The 15,563-nt window shown below is 40.8% G+C and overlaps 1 protein-coding gene across 3 annotated transcripts in view; it reads right to left on the reverse strand.

Annotated features, from left to right (window-relative positions):
• Positions 1-1,219: 1,219 nt before the first annotated feature.
• Positions 1,220-15,563, reverse strand: part of CORIN (corin, serine peptidase) — a 144,268-nt gene continuing 129,924 nt past the window's right edge. For all 3 annotated transcript variants that reach the window (XM_080403912.1, XM_080403910.1, XM_080403911.1), the window contains 6 exons: positions 12,831-12,953; positions 11,313-11,362; positions 9,629-9,803; positions 6,057-6,328; positions 4,338-4,471; positions 1,220-3,900 (listed from right to left, as the gene is read on the reverse strand). In XM_080403912.1, coding sequence (XP_080260038.1) covers positions 3,718-3,900; positions 4,338-4,471; positions 6,057-6,328; positions 9,629-9,803; positions 11,313-11,362; positions 12,831-12,953 — 937 coding nt within the window. In that variant the 3' untranslated portion in view covers positions 1,220-3,717. The remainder of the gene's footprint in view (positions 3,901-4,337; positions 4,472-6,056; positions 6,329-9,628; positions 9,804-11,312; positions 11,363-12,830; positions 12,954-15,563) is intronic.

The raw sequence follows: 15,563 nt of genomic DNA on the forward strand, positions 1-15,563 counted from the left end.
GCAGCTGCACCTGTGGTAAACATTCACAGGTGGCAGTCAGCCACAGCCTTTAAATAGCATTTTCATAGCACAGTGAGCTTTGGTCTGTACCTGGGGCACAGTTTGAGCTGAACGTTGAACCTAAGCTGTGTTTTTGCCTTCAGCACAAGGCTGAAGACCAGCTAAGGCAGGGCACCCACTGCTCCTGCCTGCTCTGGCTCTGCTGACGGTCAGACCAGCCCTTGCTCTCTGCAGAGGCTGACGGACAAGTTCCAAATGCAACTGTGTTAAGAATGTTGTTATAGCTGAATTACAGTATGGTTTTGTATTATTTGTTCCTGCTTTATTCTGTTTATGTTACTCTTGCCCTCGTGGTCCTGGATTACCTTACTGTTGACTGCAGTGGAAAGGCAGGTTTTAACTATTTTATGTTTCTGTATGCTTATTATTTTGATTTCAGCACGTGTACGTGCTGAAGTGCTGTGTACCAGTTAAAACTGGTTATTTCAAACTACTTGTATTCCTGAGGAAAGCTGTAGAACAAAACGTGTTCAGAGAAATTTGGTTGCAGCTTTAGTTTTTCAGATTTTTCAGTCCAGAGCCGTTGACGGTGTTGTTCTTGGTGTAATATTCTGTACTGGAAGCACACATGCAGAAGAAACTAGAAGTTGTACAGTGGTGTTAGTGCCAGAACCTCCACAGGTGGTGTAGTGCTAAGAGGGCTGTGAGGGCTGCTTAAAAAAGCTGGATAAGGGTATGTGAATACCTTTCTAAGGCATTGTTAGGCGTTATTGCTGAAGTTGTAACTTCACACCTCCATGCTATCGTCGAGCGTCTCTCTCAAGATTAAAACATCTTTTCAACAGAGAAGTTATTTGGAAAATGATTGTAAATTTTTATTAGTACAGCTAGAAAGAAACACATCTGCTTGACTGTGTGACATTGCTTCCATTTGGAGCTACAGCTGTGGTGGAAGTAAAACCAACAATTATTACTTTAAAGTGAGGCTACACTTGTAAGAGAAACAGCGTAACTGTGGTCATAGCCGTTATGTCAGCACACAGGGAAAGGCTTGGTACAGTGGAAGGAGTATGTTTGCCTATTTCATGTGCACACATTAAAAAAACGGTATAAAAATACATTTATAAAATTACAAATTTCCTCTTTACATGGAATGTTGTGTCAGACAGAGTTGTGGCGAAGGAAAAGACCCAGCTGCTCCCTCCTAAAGCCATTTGGGATGGGGCTCTGCCTATAATTCCTTATCCCATACAGGAGGGGGCTGGACCATGTGTTTAAAGCAGGGGTCTCCCTCATTTCCTGGGAGAGGCTGCTTGGAAACTGGCAGCAGGCCAAACCGCGTTAAGTAAAATGTGTAATTACGTATTATCATTTGGTAGTGGTAACACCTACATGAAATCATTCTACGTACTCCAGTGCTTTACAGAATTCAAAGCTGCTGGTAACCGCTTCATCTGGCGGAGGCACAGCAGGCTGGGCTGTGCCGTTCACAACAGCGCCTCTTTGTTTTTACTCCTGGAAAAGTGACCTGGCTGAAACCTGCCTGTCACCGAACGGGTCAGGGGTGGGCTGGCTGTGAGCGCCCCGGGCCCACTGCTCCCCTGACTCCCCGTAACTGGCTCCAGGACTCTGACCTGTACTGCCCAACAGCTGCAGAGATCCTGGCCCCAGGGAAAAGCTGAAGTGGGAGACCAAGAGCTCCAGCTTCCATACCTTTGAGGCAAAGTCATTGATAACCTGCTTCATCTGGGATCTGCTTGCACTGGAAAAACATGGTCACAGCTGCTTTCTCTCATTTATAGCTGGGGGAAGAAAAGCGTTGATGTTATAGTAAAAACAAAATCTTTAATATATAAAAAGAAAAATTAACAAACCCAAACCTAGTAAAGCCTAGAAGGGTTTTCTTTCTGAGCATGAAACAGTGGTACAATAATAGTCACTTAAATAGAGTTTCAGAATCCATAACATAAATACTGAATATTTATTAATAATGCTGTCTAGAGTGCTGTCTAGTATGTCTAACGTTAGGCATGTTAAAGGAGAAGATACGGAAATAAGAGGTAAACCTTCACTAAAGCAATGGTCAGATCTACGTAGAGTAGTTATAATGTGATTAATAGTACCTGAAAGGGCTGTTAGTGAGCGCTTTTAATGCATGTTTCCACATCTGGCAGTCACGGTATTGACAAGGCCCTGCCATGTTGTCATGGGGGCATGCCAGAGGTAGCAGAGGGGGTAATTACATGCCTTAGGCTGAATTCACCGGGGACCAGGCACAGCACTGAAAACACCCAAATTTTAAACGTGAAATTCATCCTGTAATCCTCAGGTTCCTGACTCCTCCTACTGTGGCCTCCCAAAAGCTGTGAGCTGTGCAGGATGTCACCTACAGCAGTCGGTAAGGCACGCTTCCCCTCGAGCACCAGGAAGTGCCAAGCTCCACTGTAATGTTTTTCAACCAGATTTTCTTGGATTCAAGGCTTAGCCTCTTACCTGCTGCCCAGTGCACTCCGCCACCTGGCTACCAAGCACTTGAGCATTTGCTGTTATACTTTGCTTAACGTATGTCTAATATTTATTTGAACAGGAGCTGGAATCTGAGAGTTCTGTCATTCAGATTTCTTTCTGCCTTGTTCTTTCTCCAAATTGTATGATCTTGCTAAGCAAAATGAAACTTGAATGCAGGGTACTAGAAAAGAGATGTTGTAGGAGGGGAAACTGTTGGCAGTGGCATTGCCAACCCTGTTACGTTTTCAGAGGGTGGAGATGATCAGTGCATGCTTTATAGGCTGAATGCACCGTACAAAATGGGGAAAAAAGCCAGCGGGGCATAGGTTTGATAAATGTGCCAATTGGTGTGGTGCTGTCAGGATGGGGGTGTTTTCCTGGACACATTAAACCATTGGAAGCTTCAGAAAATTAGTGGTAGAAAGTGTCCAAAGAGTCTGAACAACTAACTTTTGGTGTCGGGTGCCTCAGGTGGTAGTTACGGGTCTGTTGGCTGCCGGTCCCTCCATCTCCCCGCAGAGATACCCAGGCTGGCTCTGGGAACAGAAGCTGTGGAGTCAGGATGGTACAGGGTTATGCCCCTGCAAGTCAGCCACCCTGAGGGACAGAATGTGTGAGTTCAGGCACAACAGAGGCACACAGCTACGCGCCTCTGGAGACCTGCACGCGTACACTGATGTGCCCTGCGCCACGTGGACGTACAAACACATCGATCTCTTCCACACCCTCCAGCATGTGGTGAGGCCGTGCCTGGTGTGGCCCTTGAGAATATACATCCTGTCAGTGCCATCTGAACGCACGGAGTTTCATTCCTCATGACAACAAGTGAGTGAAAATGCACGTGTTACTAGTTGAATAGTATTAAAGTAGGCTATTTAAAAAGGTTTTCCTAGTCTGTGCTACTGCTTAGTTTGAATAGCTGAAAGGCAGAAAGTGGCTGATTCTTTTCTTCTAAGCCTTTTACTGTGTTTGGAATAGAACCACAACACAGTTAAGTAAAAGTCAAAAGGATGATTAATTCTACCCCAAAGTATGTTCACCAGCAGAGAGTTTACCATTAACATACACTGCATATTCCATAGCTCCACAACAAGAATAGACAGAACTTGAAACTCCTTTTCATAGAGTTTCTGGACTGCAGAGTCTTCGGTGATGAAGTGCTGATTCCTTTTTTCTTTTGTCTGTCAGCAGAGTTCTTACCATCTGGAGCTAGTTTAGCAGAAAGGTGTGGATGTATATTTGTCTTTCAATCCATTCAATAAAATGTGACACATTACTGTAAACTCCAGGTCCCAAAACCTTGGAAAAGCAGACAGAGCCCCAAGATGTTAAACCAAACAAAGTCCAGCGCCCTGCAGGTTGCTCACACACAAGTGGTCCTCCACTGTCACCCTGCAATGTGAAAAAGAAAAAAAGTCTGTAGGGGCTACGGTTAAAGCTATGTCTCATTTCCTATAACAGTTTGCCTTTAGTAACTCAGCTGTAAAAGCTGGCTGCTCTGCTGAACTATGTAGCAGCATGCAGCATTACCAGTATTTAGTCCTTGTTATATGTGTACAAAAAAAATACTTCCAAAAGGCTTGTATGAATGAAAAAAAAAAATAGTCTAATAGTTAACTAACACAGAGAAACCATAGAGTCATCAAGCAGCATTTCATTATCATAAATCGATTACACCAGTAGTAATTACAAAAGTTGGGTTAAAATATGTAAATAGACCTTTGCCATTCCTACAGCAGATAAAGTATGCTATACCTAATAAACATCGCACTAAAAAAAACTGATTTCTAAAAGCAACTTTGGCTGTGACTTTCTCCTGAGAAGCCTACCATGCAAGAGTCCACAGTGCCAGACTCATAGCCAGCACACAGCATCCTGCTAGTGATGGTTTTCATGTCAAAGTATGACTGGCATTGTTCTAAGGAAATGATGCGAACCTCTCCTTCTTGAAGCTTGAAAGGCACTGAAAAACAGAATTAAGCATTAAACTATACACATGCAAATACTTAGCTATGATGGCTCTTTGAGATGTGACAAATATTTCAATTAGGATATATTATAAATAGTAATATATATATAATAAATATAAGGAAAGAATAATCCCCCTTTAGCACAAATGCTCCTGAGTCAGGAGTGTACGTACTGCATTCTGGAGAAGGACCAAGCACATGGGGACTGGTGTGACACTTGCTGTTTGTTGTGCATTCACACTGAGGAGGGAGAGCACCTTTACATGATATGGTATGGAACTTTTTAAGATGAGGGCAGTATTGGCTGGAAAACAGGAATGCAAGGGAGGTGGAGGAGGCATTTGACACATTGTTCCATTGCAGGATCTCCCTGTTGCTCAGTATAATCACAGCCATTCTGAGTTAGGTTTGGGTAAATTTGGCCGAGGGAATCAGAATCAGAGAATCGGAATTCAAAGGTTAGTAAAATTATTTTTGTGCGTTCAGGAGATAATGAAGGGCTGCTTCCTAGTCTAAAGAGCTGACCGAGCTCAAATTGTAAAGAAAGTCGTTCAGCATAGGGCATGAAGAACTAAAAGCTGTGTAGCCATGATGGGTTTTGATGCCTCAACGTAAAACCTTTAAAAGCAATGCTGACCACACAAGAGAATAAAGACCCTTTCTCCCCTTACTAGTGATGCAGAAGCATTCTGGGGCAGGAAGTTCCTGCTGTTATGTAAAAGGTATTTTTAGGTGGGTAAAGGTACTACTAAACAGCCTATCCCTCACATGTGCATTTAATTTTTTGCTACACATCTAACCCAGCCACTAGAGGTAAAGTCCCACCTGAAGCAATACGGAAAGGAAAATTTCCTCCAGCGCACAGAACAGCAGCCTTCCCTAGAAGTTACTAAGGGAGAAAGACAGTGGCTAGAGCGCCAACAGGATTGGGGCCAGGATACTTTGGATGCATGCAGAATCGTTTAGACAAAACAAAGATTTACATAAGACAGCTGTTTGTGTCATGGGACCCAGGGATGGCAGTGGCCACAGAACAAGAAAACACACTAACACGCTGTTCAGAGAGACAAAACCAACACTTGTGATTATGTCTGGATGGAATAAATTGTGTCACAAATCCAAAGTGACACTGAGCGTTGATTCAAGAAAATGCTCATTCAGCCTGTATGCCAATGCCTTCAGTGCCCTTCACTCTCGCTGAACTAAGAACGTTGCCCACCCCAGCCCCCAGTGATCAGACACCTTCTCAGCAGTTCTGAACACAACCTAAACCAGTAAAATGATAACTAAGTCAGGTGCCTTTCTTGATAGGAGTTTCTAGATCCTCAACATTTTTGAAAATCAGGCCGCTTGTCTATAAGGATTAAGGAGCATAAATTCAGGCTGCTGATACGAAAAAGCTAAGCTGTAGTCACAACTAGATCCCTTCAGGCGTATTTTTTTTTCACAGCTCTCTAGTATTTAATAAGGTCCAGTGATAGTATAAAGGGATAAAGCTTTGTAATGGGATCACTTATTTGATTAACTCTGTAGAAGATTAACGTGTTTTTCCAAGAGTCCCAGAAATATTAATCTTACTTTTGTTGCCCATGTGTCCCCAGCCTGTGATGTAGCAGTAGGTATCTGGCTGAACCAGCTGGTCCTTGCTGGGCAGACAGACAGGTCTTACATAGCTTGTCTCGTTGATGTCCTCATCTAGTTCCACAATGCTGATATCATAGTCTACAACTGCTCTGTTGTACCGTGGATGGAGGATAATGGTTTTCACTAGTCGGGTCTGCATGAAGCCTGATGGATGATCAAGATTAGTAATCCCAAACACTACTTTCCAAACAGCTGCATTTTCTCGCCTTTGTAAAAAAGAAAAAAAAATGGGAAATTTCAATCAAGAGCATTCTTTTAAGCTAAAATACCCGAGAATTTTTTCTCCCTCGCTTTTTGCATATTGCACTTTGCAAACCATTGCAGATACAAATGCTACACGAAAAAACGAATACTTAGGCATCAGTACTTACGGCTGAGATCTGAGCAACAAAAGACGATGCTTTCCATTTCCTTCCTGCCTGCTACCAAATGAACTGAAGCTCACACCTTCAGAAGATCATAACCATCCATTAGTTGCTGTATTAAATGCCAAAGGCTCTCAAAGTCATCCCTTGGATCCTGCTCAAGTCTTGGATGCTCACAAGCTCATTGTTGGGTGCGTACAGATTTCTCGAGGGTGACAATATTGTTCAGTAGTATGCTGCTGACAGCAGTGAGTCTAGCTGAAATCCCAAATGAGTCTCAAAGCAATTCTAATAGAAAATTAAATCTTTTATGCTAGCCATGGGAAAAGTCCCTTATTTATTGGGCATTCAGTCTGTGCCAAGCAATCTTCCTATGCCTAAGATCAAAGGTTACTTTGACTCTTCCAATTGTTTAAGACTCTTTCAGTAAATATACAAGAACTAAAAAAAAAGATGCATATGACGTGGGAAGACTGAACTAGTGTCTGTTGAGACACGCAAGGAAAACAGACTTTGTGAAAGGCTTCGAAGCTGTAATCTCTTGATCGTAACTGGTCACAGGTTCCTAATTAATCTGTGGTTCTAAAAACCCTCAAAAAAGTCAGCATTTTTCACAACTGATGAAAGACATTTCCATGTAACTAAGCACCTTGGACAAGCTCAGAGCTTAATCAAAGCAGTGTAAATCGAAGCATGCACAATTTTTCCTAGTACTCAACAGGATTGTAATTTCTATAATTTGTAAAGAGATTTGGTTGCTACATAAAGGCTATTTTTATCTCAAGTTACATGAAAATTCTGATATTTCAGACTATAATGATCATTTTATCATCATGATCAGTTTGCGAGTTTTTCCCATAAAGTTTCAAGACTAAGTGCTAAGTATATACATATGCTATTGTGTTTATGAACATTGTAAAAAGCATTGCTCAGAGCAATGCGCAGTCACAGCCAGAATGTATTGTCCTACAGTCATGAAAAAACCTTCATGTCATGGATTCTTTGGTGTAATGCATTTCTGAACAATCCTGATGAAACTCTGGGGTCTGTACTATAGCAAAGAGCACAATGATTAATGTAGCTCTTTCCCTTTATGCCCTCTACAAATATTCATGACTATTTCCATTAATACTTTCTGCTGCATTATTGTTATATGGTCCTCATGTTTTCTATCCCAAACTTCACATGAACTTCATACAATACTTCACAAAATGGAGCATTTTATGTAAAGCATCAGAGCACTTTAGAATCTGTTTTGATGGCTTATCTGGTTGGTTTGTAAATTTTTAAGTTTATTTTGTATCAGGAAAGCTTTGTGGCATCAAGAATCATCTCAGTGTTGCTGTATTGAGCTATACAAAAGAAGAAATTAGAGATTTCAGGCCACTGTGAACATACCCTCAAATCTATTCAAAGGGGCAGGAAGGAAGAAAAGTTCATATAACTCCTTAATGAATTACTAAACCAAAATATCTTAGTACTTTAAGGCATTTAGAATACAAATGTGAGATATTTTACACGTAATACTATGAGCTCACATAGGTGTTGTATAGCCCTAAACGAGTGGTAAATGAACAGCTGCAAAATGCAGTAGCAGTCTTCCTGCGTTTAACAAAAATGGCAGAATTTTCACTTCATAAATTTGACAGCTTGCTTATTTTTCACTAATGAGACAGATCTCTTAACATGAAATTTGGTAGCCATCCAATATTGCTGAAGGATCTACATCTAAATCCCACCCTTTATTTTAGATCACCAGAAAAAGTTCTTAGCTTTATTTAAAAATAGATAGGGAAAGAAGAGAAATTCCTTGTGAATGACCCAAAATGTGATTATCTAGTTCTTATCTATTAAGGTTCTGGTTATTACATTCTTTTCTCTGAATGGAATTAGTCTTGAACATCCTTAGGGCTTGATACAATGTGGTAGTCAGAACTGAGGTCTCTCCAATGTTACTTCCTCTAGCATTTCTACTAACAGCCTCACACCTGGGGATACTCAACACTATCACCTGCCTGCCGTCTTGTGGCTTGGACACAAGAGTCACAAACTTTGCCCCTACCACATGTTCCATTAAGAGCCAGAGGGGGGGGGGGGAAAAAGAAGCAAAAAAGGAAAAAAAAAGCAACATATACCAAAGAACTCGGTGTTTCAGAAATAATAAGACAAAATTGAAATTATTTCTGAAAAAGGAAATTATTATGATGTTATAAAGAAGTATCAGTCAAGAGATATTTGCTTACCACAGAGTTTCTGCTGGTTTCAACAGAAAGGTGTTTAGTGCAGTCTAGAATAATTTCCAATGAGAAAGTACCAGTTTAAGGCAGGATTAATCGCTGATGACAGCCACATAGCAGAAAAGTACTTGCTAACTATAGCAGAAAACACACATTTCAGTTACCTCTAGAAACCAATTTGAGAGATTTCAGTACAGGACAAAAGAAACGAGGTAATGAACTGAGTTTATTACCTCCAAAAGTTTTGGGGGTAAACTTCCTTCCAAAATCTCTGGTTCATTAAAAAGCAATGATGGTTAGCACCAAAAAACTGACAATGACCAAGACAAGTCCTCAGACACATAAACCTTCACTGTGCTCCAGACCGTCCATCCACCACAGGGCTTCAGGTACTAGGAGGCACCAAGTAGTGATTAATACTGACTTTTTAATGGTTGCAATCCTAATAAAGGAGTGTTTATAATTAGAAAAGGCAGTGACTTCAATATGCAAGTTGCACTGCAACTACTCAGTTTTCCTTTTTACTAATGTCCATAGCATTTTTCCAGGGTTACTGCTATGCTGGTGCTGTATAAATGATTTTTTTTAAACTACGGCAATGGTATAAGAGCTATAGGACTAGTGGTTTGGTCTTCTTCCTTTTTTCTGTTTCCTGCTGAAAGTCACAGCATCTTTAGCTTTCATCAGCAGAGGCTCCACCAATGAATAATAAAGCATGTGAAAACCTAAGCTAATGTTGTTTCATACCATTTACTTTCTGGTTTTCAGTCTCATAAAACCAGGCCTTGTTGATTTGCAGTTCTGCAAAGTTCATCACCTAGCCCTGGCGCGTTTGGTAGAGGAGGGAGGACTTGGTAATTCACACGTGCAAGTTTATACGAACAGTAAACCTGAGCCCTCTCACCCTTCAAAGCAGTGTGCTACTGTCAAAACCCATCTCCTTGCAATCAAAACACAGCCACAAATGTGTCCGCTTGGCTCACTCTGCAGGGAGCACTGCCACGGCCATCGGCCTGGGCGACTGGTCCTGCCACCAAGGATCCTCTTGTTCATGCGAGCAGCTGGGCGACGGCCACAGTCTAGTAAGGAACAGATGCAGAACAGAGTTACTTTTTACCACAAAAGCGGTGCATACAAGACCTTCTACAAGAAAACCGGGCACAAAGCAGTAGTAGCAGAGTCATGCATTTTACACTGAACAATAAAGTCATCAACAACCACACAATAATATCAAACACACTGAGCCATTTTCATCCCTTCTTTATATCAAAGGATTTGCTCTCCTCATACTAGTTTTGGCCGGCTGAGCCTGAAATATTAACCAAGCTAAGCCTGGGACCCTGACTGCCTTTCTCTAAGGAGTTACCAGGCTGCCCTTGGGAAAGTTTCGTGGGTTTATCCTTGTCTCTCTGTCAGCTAGCAATGTGTTTGGGCTACTTTGTACTATCCATAAGCACCACTTCTGGGAAATCTGCTCAGTAATAGTAAGGCTTTCTGTAAGATGGGTGTGGGGTGAATGTCACACCGTTTACTCAGCTACACGGCGGCAAGCGTGCTTTCCTGTGGAAATTACTGAGGGAGAGTGTTTGAAGACATTTTAGTACTCTGTCCGTTCTACTTTATAACCTGCTTCCACTGGAAATTATACCAGATTCCCATCGGCCAGACAGTTACTTTTCTGAAACAGTTAGCCCATCACTTTATATTCTGGATTTGTAAGGTGGCAGATATTATTTATCCTGTTTATACTTGGTCTGATTCAGAGAACAAAAGAACACCAACAGTTTCTGCAGTCAGCCTCCCAAGGTACGGTATGCTGCTATTGCATATATCTGCAGGATATTAGGGGTGAGGAAATAAACTGAAGACATGGTTATTTGTAACTTGTAATTCTTACTGTATTCACTGAAGAGGGCAAGAGGTTTTAAGTAGACTTAAAGCAATGTATGTTAGAAGCAAACATCTTTGACAGGCTCCTATGTTTTTTTATGTTTTTTTCCTGATAAGTAAGTAAATGTTTTGATTAGCTTCCCAAATGTAGGTCACGCTTTGTGATTAATTTTCCCTGTGTCAAGCTAATTCATAATCTAAGTGTTCTTCAACAAAGCTCCCCTTGCCTGTAGAACATGATTTCATTGAAGATGAAGAATTTCTGCATTTTCAAACCACTTAAACTTGCACAATCTGCTGTGCCTACAGATTTAGTCTGCAGCTTTCTATTTCAGGTTCTTATGTCCTCTTGAGCTTCACACCTAAACAGATCACAGCTTCAACGCCCAGGCAGATACCCTACTAACCACTGTGGTGGGGAAGGATATTTTCAGCAGGAAGTTTTATCAAATTAATTCTTGGAACCTGACTGCTGACAAAACTCATTTTGTGGGAGCAGGACTGGGCTACTGCAATACACAGCTTTGTAGTAAAAAAATAAGAAAAGCTGATGAAACTGAATAGGAAAAAAAACAATGCAAAACTGGATGTTTCAGAAGTGTAGTCAAATTTCAGAATGAATTGGTACTAAACATCTGCATTTGTTAAAGCAATTCAACATATTTTGAAAAACAACTGGTTTATATGAACTTTCTTACCTTCTTTAGTGCAAAAGACAGCCACTTTGCTTCTGCTTCGACACATCTGTCTACATATTGAAACAAGAACATGGTGGAAATCTCAATTAATTGATGTAATTTTTGGTAATTCTCAAATCAGCACAGGTATTGTACTCGTTGTTGTGAACCAGCTGTTAAAAGTTCCCCCAAACTGTAAAAAGAAACACAAGGAACTTCTTATGCCAGATCATCCATGGTTTCTAGCATCTGCCTGGGGATAATTCAAAATATTATTTCAGCTTTACAATGCATTTCATGAGTGGGTGCTACATATTTTGCAGACTACCTCTGCTCTCTGGGCACTGATCCAGCTCTGAGGTCAGCTGGGATGTACAGTCTGTCAAGTCTTAATTTATGGCACCTGAAAGCAGAGAGATTGCCATTCTCCTCTTCCTTTACAGCTGAAGGATATAATTTTTCTTTGAAATACCTTTGATAGCAGATGATCTTTCATGCCCTAAAAGTTTGGGTGTTTTGAAAAAAACCAGGAAGTTTGCAGAAGTATTAGAACAAAAAAATATCATTTCTGTTGAAAAATTTCAGATGAGAGAGGAAAGAAGTGATAGTAACGTAAAACAGAAGTAGCACTAAACTGAGATGAAGGAAAGCAAAAGTAGGCACACGGAGACACAATCTTTTTAGTACTCTGCCATTACAGAAGAGTTCCACTACAAAAAATAATGGAATCAAGCAAGAGAAAAGTAGGTGTATTCCTCAGATTTCTGCCTTCACACATGTTGTACCTCTGCTTTTGGCCAAGGCAGTCTTTCCTTGTGAAACAGAATGATTTTCTAGGGAAGAAGGATGTTCTGAAATCTAGGCATTTGGAAGAGAACAGGGAAACAAGTCTGCTTCCTGAAGAATGTAGTTGCAGATGGGGATTAGGTGGCTCTCCCAGTTTTGTCCTGGATGTTTAATTTCCTTGGCTTTTCAGTCTCAAAGTCACACTTTGAATGTCTCAGCCATGAGATCCTGGCTTCTCATTAACAACTACCTCTTTAGTCAAGTTAATTTGAAGAAACGCCACCCTCTGAAGCCAGAGGAGCTGCTAAGGAAACCTGCTGTAAGTGGACGTAGCTTCTGCTGAAGAAGCTGTGGTTGCTTCAGATGTATGAATCCAAACTTCATGGGCTGCAGAGGGTGGCAAGATGTTGCTGCAGGTTTTGCTATATCGTACTTACGGGACTTTCTTGGTCAGCAGGGATTTAATGAAGCTGTCTGGTCCGGGTGCTTCAAAGGCATCACCTCTATGTCACTCAAATGCTGTTAGTCTAGCAGAATGGGCCCCTTAGGATTCACAAGGTGGACTCAAAAGAGACTAAAATTGTAGTAGACACTAAAATTGTTAAAGACTAATTTAACAACTTGCATGAGTATGTGCTGGGATTTATACACAGATACCTGGGAAAAAAAAGAGCTTACCAAAGGGAATTTGCCATCCTCCATTGATAGGTGACTACCCACAACAGTGAAACAAACCTCATGTACGTTACTTACCCATTCACTAGAAGTGCATGTACAGTGGATGCATTTCTGTTCTTCCAGTCTGAGTGCAGGTTCAGCCATTTTTGATTCTGCATTTCCTCATTCTCTATTACAATCTCTGTTTTGGATGGTCCTCTGAAACAAATGAAAGACATTCATAGACCTTCCAATAGGTTTCTGTGTTACAGTTATGAAGGTGATGAGGCCCTAACGCCTCCCATTTACTCCAAAGATACACAGCTAAATGTTATGCCAAAGCCACGTGTGGCAGAATCATAGTTAGGGGAATGAAATCATGCCAAGAAGCCAGGCCAGCTGACATATTACTGTCACTTATGTTGCATTTTCTGACAAGAACAGAATTGGAATCAGGAACAGCAAGAGCCTTCTGGTGGCATTTACTGTAGTGCATACATTGACATACTGTTTCTACAGTTTCTTGCCTCCAAAAATACAAAAAAAAAAAATAGATCTTCATATGTAGAAGAGGTAAAACAAAAAATATTTTCTTAAGTTCCTGTCTTTGGAAATCCATTAGAAGGTAACAGTAAATAGCACGCCGGGTCTTGTTAATAATCCTTGACAGTATCTCTAAGTCCAAGCTGTCCGCTTTGCAGAATAGAACACATCACAGGTGACAACGTCAAACCTGTCCTGCAGCAAGCCAACAGGAATGTGAAAGTAAGTTAGAATGGTTCACCAGGAGATACTTTCATATATCCACTTCCTCAGTTTAGTTTTGGCCTGATAGACTCAAGCCACTGAAGAAATTGCTGTTTTAGTAAATCGCAATTGCTAAATGGAAAAAACAGTGTACTTTTAAAATGGCTTTGCAAGTTATGCAACTTCCCAGCACAGAATCATCCATGATTAGCCATCAATCCCTGTCAATGACAAGGACATTCAAGGACTGCTGTCCTGAACGCTGGTCAAAGGCCAAATTCTAAATCCTAGTTAATGGAAAAGAGAGTGAGAAAAGTTCAGAAAAACTGTGATGTGTCCTAAAATTTGCCTCTCCACTCAGTCTCTCATAGCAGTACCTATGAATGCCAGCCATATTAGTAGTTTGTCTTTAAGTCAAATTTTCAGTATGAAATATATTTATTTTTAAATATTTACAAAAGTGCAGCATCCTTTACCCACCTTGATTGCATAAATTAAAAAAGATCAAATAATTCTGTTTTATGGTAAAATTGTCAATGCAACCATGTGGAAATGTTTTCAGCAGGGCTGGCAGAATTAGCTAGGCTCTGAGGTCACAGCCCTGGATCCTGCCTGTTGCATGACTTGTTTTTCAGAACCTTCTCTGGGCATATTAAGCAAATACCATTCCACGATCTACTACCCAGAATGTGCAGGCAGATAATAATGAACATTTCTAAAGACTGTGGGTTTTTCCTCATTTAGAGAAAGTATTAGCTGCAAAAAGAGCTTTCTTCCTCAGTGCCTGCTTATAGCAAACACATTGAACTCTCCTCTCATCTTCATCACTTGCTTATTTCCCACTCTTTTTCCCACCAAACACACACAGACTTTTTTTTCTTAAGATGATGTTCTGTCTTACGATCTTCTATGAACAATTATGTTCACCGGTTCATAACTCTGTACGGTGGTATTTTGTGTAGCTGTGTCTGATCTATAAAATATGTACTCAAAAGGGTGCAAATACTGTGCCATCTGATGGATCCAAACCTGTATCATCCCAAATACCGGGTTATTTTGCTGAAACCTGCAGTTCTGAATTACAGCTTGTGATGCTATAATCATAATGAAGTAGATAAGTACTTCTAAACCAGGGCAACAACCTGCAAGACACTTAAGCCTATATGAAATCTTGTAATTATTAATACACGGTATTACACTTGGTAAAAGCAAAATTATGACTATGCCTTTTTTCCTTGGTGGTCACAGCTTGATATAATACACTTAAAAACAGTACGCCCTAACTTATGTCTTTAGAATGCCTTCTGTAAAATTTATAGAGCACTCCCTCCTTGATGATGTTTACAATAGGTTTTCTTGCAGATAGGCAAGGGCCACCCCATGTCTTCTTTCATCTATTTAATTAGAATTAGCCAGAAATAGAAAGAGCCTCATTTCTAGCTGAAGCAAGCTGGGGACTGGTTAGCACATACTGTGAATTGCCAGAGAATGAGACAACATGAGCCAAAAATCACAGAGGAGTAAGGACTGGGGCAGGTGTGAGCTTCTGGGTCTGAGGCTTTCAGCATCCAGGGAGGGGCTGCTATACCAGAGGTATAGATTACATCAAGGCCTGTAAAGCGCTCAGAGAAAAGGAGGGAGGTAGAGCAATGGGGACTCATTTTAGCCAGACCCATCCTGTGCTCCAGAAACACAGCAGGCAGCAGGGTATCCTCAGCCCCTCTTGGAGCTCTAGCACACAATTTCTGCTATGGACACGCTCTAAAGAAAAGAGGAGAAGGATCTTTCAATGGACTGCACCCCATCAACTCATGGTGTTATCATTTCTTCAATAGAATTTTTTGCTTTACCGAATTTCTTACATACTTCCACAAGGCTATAAGCTGCTAATTACTTTAAGGTATCAATCTACATCTTTGAGTTTGAAATTAGCTCTCTTGCTCATTTTTTTTAGTGGCCTGCCAAAGCTGACCTAAATTAAGTCAATCTGCACAAAAGTGGTATGTGTGGCCATATATAATATTTTTCAGGATTTCAGGCAAACCAAATAAAGAAACGTTTTTATGAAACACTTTCAGAAGT

Source organism: Falco punctatus (assembly GCF_963210335.1).
Source record: "Falco punctatus genome assembly, chromosome: 1".
Taxonomy (NCBI): Eukaryota; Metazoa; Chordata; class Aves; order Falconiformes; family Falconidae; genus Falco; species Falco punctatus.